Here is a 9590-nt window from a genome sequence, read left to right as displayed (position 1 = left end):
TTGGCTCTTTCTTCTTTTTTGATGTGTGCATTGATTGCTATAAATTGGCCTCTGATCACTGCTTTTGCTGTGTCCCAAAGATTTTGGTATGTTATCAAACATGGATGAATCTTGAACCATTACACTAAGTGAAAGAACAAAAAAACCCAAACTCACTGCCATTGAGTTGATTCCGACTCATAGTCAAAGAAGTCAGACACAAAAAGCCACACATTATATAATCCCATTTATATGAAATGTCCATAATAGGCAAATTCATACAGACAGAAAGTAGACTAATGGCTGCTAGGGGTTGGGGGGAGGGGAGGATGGAGAGTGAATGTTTAATAGTTAGGAGTCTTCTTTGGGGGTGATGACAATGTACAATGTAAATGTACTAAATGCTACTGAATTGTACACTTTAAAATGGTAAATTTTGTGTTATGTAAATTTCATCTTCATAGTCCACTACAGCTCATAAAAGAAAAATTATTTGGGGGCTTAGAAAAATCACCTAGAAGATGAGGGTAGTTCTTTCCATGTGTAATGTTTTACTTGAAGTTAGAACCTAGCTTTTCTTCCTCTCTCCCTTCTCCTTACCTGTTGGTATGGAGTTTCAGCTGAGAATTCATAGGCATTAGAATTTGCTCAGTTTGGCACTCTGGATAGAAAAGCTGGAGTTTTTCAAATACCTACAATGAGAAAATAATGTTTTCCTCACTTTTGGAAAAGACAAGTGATGATCTTATTTTCGTATGGACTAGAGGGATTATATGCTAATAAATGACAACTACAATCAACAGTCTGCTTAAGTTCTAATTAGCCTAAATTCTTCCAAAGTAACACCTCAACAACACAAAGACAAATAATCCAATTAACAAATGGGCAAAGGACATAAACAGACACTTTACCAAAGATGACATTTGGGTGGCCAACAAACACATGAAGAAATTCTCAAGATCATTAGCAATTAGAAAGATACAAATTAAAACAACAACAAGATATCATCCCACCCCAGCAATAAAAATTAGAAAAACAACAATAAATGCTGGTGAGGGTGTGGAGAGATTAGAACTCTCATGCACTGGTTGTGGGACTGTAAAATTGTACAATCATTGTGGAAAATGGTATGGTGCTTCCTTAAAAAGTTGGAAATAGAAATACCATTTGATATAGCAATCCCACTTCTAGGTATATATCCTAGAGAAATAAGGGCAATGATGCAAATAGATTTATTCACACCTATGTTCATCGAAGTACTATTCACAACAGCAAAAGATAGAAACACCCTAACTTCCCATCAACAGAAGAATGGATAAACAAACCATGGCACATACACACAATAGAATACTATGCAATTTTAAAGAATAATGACGAATCCTTGAAACATCTTATAACATGGAAAAAACCTAAAGGATGTTACACAGAATAAAATAAATCAATCACAAAATGACATATATTGTATGGTATCACTATTATAAAAAGTCAAGAAAAGGTTTACACATAGAAAGTAACATTATTTGATGATTACCATGGATGGGAGGGAAAGGAGAAAATCCCTAACTAGGGAGTAGACATTAACTTGACTGAAAGGAAATGGAATATATAATAAGGGGGAGGTCAGCACAATATGACCAAGGCAAAGGAAGAAACTGGGAGGTGCACAAGAATCAAAGGCAGCAAAGGTAAATATTATTACATATACAATCCTGCAACAACAGTAATAATAAACAACACTCTGAGTGGATGCATAGGTAGACATACAAGCTGGATAGGTGAGGGAAGATACAGTGCAATGAATTACTTAATATGGGCCTTCTAGCCATAGTTTTGGGAGCTTTGGTGGTGTAGTGCCTGAGGCATTTGACTGCTAATCAGAAGGCTGCTGGTTCAAACCCACCAGCCACTCCTTGGAAGGAAGTTGGGCAATCTACTTCCGCAGTGATACCGCCTCAGAAACCCAAGCAGGGGTCACTATGTGTCAGATCTGACTCGATGGCAGTGTGAGCCATAGTCTTAAGGAGCTATGGTGGTGCAGTGGGTAAAATATTTGGCTATTAAACAAAAGGTTGGCAGTCTGAACCCACCAGCTGCTCTGTGGGAGAAAGATGAGGCAGTCTGCTTCCATAAAGATTTATAGCCTTGGAAACCCAATAGGACAGTTCTACTCTGTTCTAAAGAGTCATTATGAGTCAGAATTGACTTGGTGGCAGTGGGTTTGTTTTTGGATTGTTCTGTAACTTCCACCAAATGACTTTGTGGGACTATGCAAATGTGAGGTGCTTGTAACCTACCAAGAGGACAAGATAACTTACTAATAATATAAATAAAGTACATGGCAGGCTTGTGCGGGTGGGACCATATAAAAAAAGGTATATCCCTAACATGGGGATAGGTCAGTTTTGCCATCCCTCTAGACTTAAAATGAGCCATCCCAGAGGCAGAAAGTGGGATCTCACTGAAACTGAGTAAAGTCAAAACTATTTCCCCCACCCTGGTTAAAACAGATAATTAGAACAGATAGGAATAGGTAAGTAAACTTAATTACCCTTAACTATTTTCCCACCCTGGTTAATACAGATGAGTAAACACATAGGACCCTGTTGGAGACAGATGAGTAAACACAATAAATTCAGTTCATTAAGAACTGAATGGAACAAAAAAAACCATTCTTTCCTGTTATTTCCTTAGGCACTGGTGATAAATGGGTTAATGTGTCTTAGAAAACAACTTATAAATTGACTCTGGCCCGCTGACATGGACATGCACAGTCAGAGAGGAACAAAGTTACTGGGAACTAACACTCTCCCCTCTGCCTAAGCCTGGATCAGCTTATGACAGGAAGCTGGTGTGACTCATCCAGTACACAAGCGCACCGGATTAAAACTCTACTGTTTCTTTAAACCAAGACGAAGGAAAATTCAGTCAATCATCAACCATCTCACATCCAAATTCCTGAAATTTTTATGAATATGCATAATCCTCTCTTCTGAAACCTACAAAACTGTAATTCGATGGAGATTCGGGGAGTTAGATCTGGGTACAGACCCCTGCCTCCTTGCATTGCCACTTTTAAATAATTTTCTCTCCTCTTAATCACTTGGTGTGTAAATTGTTTTGGCCTGCGTTTGGTCCTATTTCACCACTACCACCAAGAAAGGACAGCCAGAAGTGGAACATCTCCTTTGGACCTGCGATCCTTGTGCTGAATCTCCTTGACCTGGAGACAGAAAGCTGTGATACCAGAAGTGATGAGAAGCAGTGGCAGAGAAACAGAAATAGCAAAGGCAACAGAATCAAGACAAGACAGAGTGGTGGGCTTCCTGGCCCATGGATCTAGAAAACTGATTGCCTTTGGACAGGAGATTTGCTGGCTGAGTGGGGTGCCTTTTTGGCCATCAATCGGGAGAGGTGTAAAAGCTTTATAATACTTCCTTGACCAGGATAGAGGCCAAGGGGCTTCAGGGCAGAGAGGCCAAGGGCAAGAGAGAAGTGTACCTGTGGCACAGCTGAGAAGAGGCTGTCCTGATTGAAGAACTGTATCCTGAGTCGTTTCTGATCCTGAATTGTAACCTGTTACTTAGCATAATGGCTAAAGCACTTGACCGCTAACCAGAAGGCTGGCGGTTCAAACCCACCAGCCACTCCTCGGAAGGAAGGTTGGGCAATCCTACTTCCGTAGTGATACTGCCTCGGAAATCCAAGGAGGCGTCGCTATGAGTCGGGGCCGACTCGACGGCACATAACAACAACAACAACACTTCCCTAATAAACCCCATAATTGTGAGTATTGTCTGTGAGTTTGTGGTGGCCATTACAATGAATTATTGAACTCAGCAGAAAAGAAGAGAGTGCTATGGGAGGGTAAGTTGATGTCAGAATTAGTAATATGAGATGGAGGATGGAAGCATATCTGATCTCTGCTTCACAGGAATCAGTCTTGGACTGTTGATCTTGATGATTCTCCTCCCTTGTAAAATTAGAGGAGGTCAGACATTGCCCCCACACTGTTTTTACAGAAGGTGAACAGAACCACACACATGAATACATATATAGGTTGGCAGAAGATATTTCTACATATGTATTTCTATATGCTACAAATAAATCCATCTATATACTAGAGCATACAAGAGGCAAACTTATGAAAACTTCTTAGCCATAACCAAACTCTTTGAGGAGATGAGTCACTGGGTTTGACGGCTTAGGACCATAGTCTTGGGGGACATCTAGGTCTAATGGCATAACAGCCCACAAAGACAACATTCTAAATCCTACTTTGGTGAGTAGCGACTGGGGTTTTAAAAGTTCGTGAGAGGCCATCTAAGGTGTAACTATTGGTTTTCCTCATCTGGAGCGAAGAAGAGTGAAGAAAATAAAAAAACTCAAGGAAACAATTAATCCAAAGGATGAATGGACCATACAAACCATAGCCTCTGGTACCTTGAGACCAGAACTAGATGGTTTCTGGCTGCCACTACTGACTGCTCTGATCAGGATCGCAATAGAAGATCCTGGACAAAGTGGGAGAAAAACAGAACAAAATTCAAAATCATAAAAAACCCAGAGTTATTGGTCTGATAGAGATTGGTGTAATCCCTGAGGCTATGGTGCTTAAACACTCTTTAAACCTGGAACTTAACTCACCCCCAGGGATCACCTTTCAGCCAAACAATAGACAAGCCTGTAAAGTGAACAATAACACCTGTGAGGAATGCACTTCTCAGAACAATCAAACATTTGAGACCAAAAGGGCAGCATTTGCCCAAAAACAAAGCTCACAAGGCAGGAAAGGGAAGGAAAGGACAATGGAAATGGCAAACACAGGGAGGAATTGGGAAGATTGCTGTTACATTGAGGGGATTACAACTGATGTCATGAAACAAAATGTTTACATATTATATTGTTAAACAGGAAACTAATTTGCTCTGCAGACTTTTGTCCAAACCACAATTTTTAAAAAAAGTGAGTAAGGCACTTGAAACACATCTAGGTATTATAGAATATATCATTTAGTATTAGCTCCAATTCTGACCACCAGGCACTAGGCATGTGGCCAAAGTTCACACTTACCACATCCTCTGTATTACTAAGAGATTAAGTATAAAATATTTTTGAAAGTTCTTATGTTAACTTTGGTGATCTGAAAAGTCACCACTTGTACTATGGTGGCTTGCATGTTGCTATGATACTGGAAGATAAGCCGCTGGCACTTCAGATACCATCAGGGTCACCCGTGGTGGATAGGTTTCAGTGGAGCTTCCAGACTAAGACAAACAAGGAAGAAAGACATGGCCAGGTCCACTTCTGAAAAAACTGGCCACTGAAAACCGTATGAATAGCAGGGAAACACTGTTGGCTATAGTGCCAGAAGATAAGCATCTCAGGTTGGAAGACACTCAAAATATGACTTGGGAGTAGCTGTTACGTCAAAGCAGACTTGATCTTAATGACAAGGATGGAGTAAAGTTGTCAGAACCTCCATTTGCTGATGAGGCATGACTCAAAATGAGAAGAAACAGCTATAAACATCCATTAATAATCGGATCATAGAATGTATGGAGTATGAAACTAGGAAAATTGGAAGTTGTGAAAAAATGAAATGGAATGTATAAAGATTGATACTCTAGGCATTACTAAGCTGAAATGGACTGATACTGGCCACTCTGAATCAGACAATCACATGGTCTACTATGCCAGGAATGACAAATTAAAGAGGAATGGCATCACATTCATAGTCAAAAAGAACAAGCACTAAATCCAAAACAGAAGAAATTGAAGATTTTTACCAACTTTTACAGTCTGAAATTGATCAAACATACAACCAACATGTGTTTATAACTACTGATGATTGGAATGTTGCAAACAAAGAAGCATCGGTAGTTAGAAAATATGGCTTTGGTGATAGAAATGACACCAGGGATCACATGACAGAATTTTGCAAGACCAGTGACTTATTCATTGTAAATACCTTTTTAAAACAATGTAAATGGTGACTGTCCATGTGGACCTCACCAGATGGAATACACAGGAATCAAACTGACTACATCTGTGAGAAGGGACAATGGAAAAGCTCAATATCATCAGTTAGAACAAGGCAAGGGGCCGATTGTGGAATAGACTATCAATTGCTCATATGAAAATTCAAGTTGAAGATGAAAAATGAAAACAAGTCCACAAGAGCCAAAATATGACCTTGAGTATATCCCACCTAAATTTAGAGACCATCTGAAGAACAGATTTGATGCACTGAACACCAGTGACTGAAGACAAGAGTTGTGGGAAGACATCAAGGACATTATACATGAAGAAACCAAAGGTCATTAAAAAGAAAAGAAAGGAAGAGAAGACAAAGTGGATGTCAGAAGAGACTGAAACTTGCTCTTGAATGGAGAGTAGCTAACATGAATGGAATAAATGATGAAGTAAAAGACCTGAACAAAAGATTTCAAAGGGTAGCTTGAGAGAACAAAGTAAAGTATTACAATGAAATGTGCAAACACTCAGAGTTGGGAAATCAAAGGGGAAGAACATGCTCAGAATTTCTCAGGCTGAAAGAACTGAAGGAAAGCATTCAAGCCTTGACTTGCTATATCAAAAGATTCTATGGGAAAAATACTGAACAATGCAGGAAGCATCAAAAGCAGTTGGAAGGAATACACAGAGTCATTGTAGCAAAAAGAATTAGTCGATGTTCAGCTATTTCAGGAGGTAGCATATGATCAAGAACTAATGGTATAGAAGGAAGAAGTCCAAGCTGCATTGAAGGAATTAGTGAAAAACAAGGCTCCAGGAATTGAAGGAATACCAATTGACATGCTTCAACAAACAGATGGAGTGCTGGAGGCGCTCACCCATTTATGCAAGAAATTTGGAAAACAGCTACCTGGCCCACTGAATGGAAGAGATCCATATTTGTGCCCCACCCCAAAGAAAGGTGATCCAACAAAACGTGGAAATCACCAAACAGTATCATTAATATCACATGCAAGTAAAATTTTGCTTAAGATAATTTAAAAAAAGTTGCAACAGTACATTGACAGGGTACTGCCAGAAATTCTAGCCTGATTCAGGAGAGGATGTGGAATGAGGGATTATCATTGCTGATGTCAGATGGATTTTGCATTAAAGCAAAGAAAGAGATGTTAAACTGTGTTTTATTGCGTATGCAGATATTCAACTGTGTGAATCATAACAAATTATGGGTAACCTTGCAAAGAACAGGAATTCCAGAACACTTAATTGTGCCCATGAGGAACATGTACATAGACAAAGAGGCTGTCATTATAATCGAACAAGGGGATACTGCATGGTTTAAAATCAGGAAAGGTGTGTCAGGGTTGTATCATTTTATCATACTTATCCAATCTGTATGCTGAGCAAATGGTCCAAGAAGCTGGAGTATATAAAGAATGCAGCATCAAGAATCAGGATTGAAGGAAGACTCACTAACAAGCTGCAATATGCAGATGACACAACCTTGCTTGCTGCAAGTGAAGATGACTTGAAGCACTTACTGGAAGATCAAAGACTACAGCCTTCAAAATGGGTTGCATCTCAACCTAAAGAAAACGAGAATCCTCACAATTGGACCAATAAGCAACATTATGATAAATGGAGAAAAGACTGAAGTTGTCAAGAATTTCATTTTACTTGGATACATAATCAATGCCCATGGAAGCAAGAGTCAAGAAATCAAATGACATACTGCGTTGGGCAAATAGGCTGCAAAAGACTTTTCTTTTCTTTTTTTTTTTAAAGTGTTAAAGAGCAAAGATGTCACTTTGTTATTTATTTATTATTATTATTTTTACAGTGTTCCCTCCCCTCCCCTCCCACTCCTGGTAACCAACAAGGAAAGTTTTCTTCCATATATAAACCTTCCCTTGACTTTTTACAATTATGAACTAATACTATATTAGTGCTTCTGTGATTAACTTATTCCACTCAGCATTAATGTCCTCCAAGTTCATTCACGTTATGCAGTGTTTTGCAGATTCTATATTATTCTTTAGTGCTGTATAGTATTCCATTTGTGTTTATGTACCATAGTTTGGTTATCCATTCTTCTGTTGATAAGCACGTAGGTTGTTTCCATCTTTTTGCTATTGTAAATAGTGCTGCATTGAACATGGGTATGCATATATCTGTTCTTATCCTGGCTCTCACTTCTTTAGGATATATACCTAGTAATGGGATTGCTGGATCAAATGCTATTTCTAATTCCAACTTTTTAAGGAATCACCATATTGCCTTCCACAGTAGTTGTACCATTTTATAGTCCCACCAGCAGTGTATGAGAGTCCCAATCTCTTCACATTGTCACCAGCATTTGTTATTTTCTGTCTAGTTGAACTTTGCTATTAGTGCTGGGATGAGATGGTATCTTGTTGTTTTGATTTGCATCTCTAATGGCTAATGATTGCGAACATTTATTCATGTGTTTGTTGGCCTCCTGAAAATCCTCTTTGGTGTCTATTCATGTCTTCTGTCCATTTTTTTTAAATTGGATTGTTTGTCTTTTTGTTGTTGAGGTGTTGGAGTTTTCTATAAATTTTAGAGATAAGTCTTTTGTCAGATACCTCATTGCTGAATATTTTTTTTCTGAATCTGTAGCTTCTCCTTTTACTCTTTTGGAGAAGTCTTTTGAAGCACATAAAAATTTAATTTTCAGAAGGTCTCGTTCATATAGTTTATCTCCTGCTATTTGTGCATTCTGGGTTATGCTTGACAGTTCATTTATGCCATAAATTAGGGTGCCTAAATTTACCCCTCCACCGCTTGTCTGGCAGTTTGTCCTACTGTGGTGGCTTGTGTGTTGCTGTGAGGCTGGAGTCTATGCCATCAGTATTTCAAATACCAGGAGGGTCACCCATGGTGGACAGGTTTCAGTGGAGCTTCCAGACTAAGACAGACTCAGAAGAAGGAAGGGGCCATCACTTCTTAAAGAATTGGCCAGTGAAAACCTTATAAATAGCAGTGAAACACTGTGTGATATACTACTGGAAAACTTTATGAATAGCCCTGAAACATTGTCAGATATAGTGCCAGAATATGAATCCCTCAGTTTGGAAGACACTCAAAATACAACTGGGGAAGAGCTGCCTCTTCAGAGTAGAGCTGACTTTAATGATGTAGATGGAGTAAAGCTTTCAGGATCCCCATTTGCTGATGTGGCACTCAAAATGGGAAGAAACAGTGCAAACATCCATTAATAATTGGAACACAGAATGTATGAAGTATGAATCTAGGAAAATTAGAAGTTGTCAAAAATGAAATGGAACGCATAAAGGTTGATATCCTAGGAATTAGTGAGCTGAAATGGACTGGTTTTGGCCATTTTGAATCAGACAATCATATGATCTACTGTACTAGGAATGACAAATTGAAGAGGAATGATGTAGCATTCATCAACATAAAGAACGTCTCAAGATCTATCCTAAAGTACAATGCTGTCAGTGATAGGATAATATCCATATGGCTACAAGGAGACCAGTTAATACTATTATTATTTCTACAGGAAAATCATGGACCCAAAGTTGTAATATGTGAGTTGTTAGGTGCCCTCAAGACAGCTCCAACTCATAGCAAACCTATGTACAACAGAACAAAAC

General features: G+C 38.8%; 1 protein-coding gene across 1 annotated transcript in view; it reads right to left on the bottom strand.

The window, feature by feature from the left end:
• NUP210L (nucleoporin 210 like) overlaps positions 1-9590 on the bottom strand; it is a 289674-nt gene that overhangs the window by 64873 nt on the left and 215211 nt on the right. The window contains exon 29 of the mRNA XM_007948554.2: positions 580-671. Coding sequence (XP_007946745.1) covers positions 580-671 — 92 coding nt within the window. The remainder of the gene's footprint in view (positions 1-579; positions 672-9590) is intronic.

The sequence above is a fragment of the Orycteropus afer genome, unplaced genomic scaffold (assembly GCF_000298275.1).
Source record: "Orycteropus afer afer isolate SDZICR_OR568_19922 unplaced genomic scaffold, OryAfe1.0 scaffold00217, whole genome shotgun sequence".
Taxonomy (NCBI): Eukaryota; Metazoa; Chordata; class Mammalia; order Tubulidentata; family Orycteropodidae; genus Orycteropus; species Orycteropus afer.
This window is presented reverse-complemented; position numbering and strand designations above follow the sequence as displayed.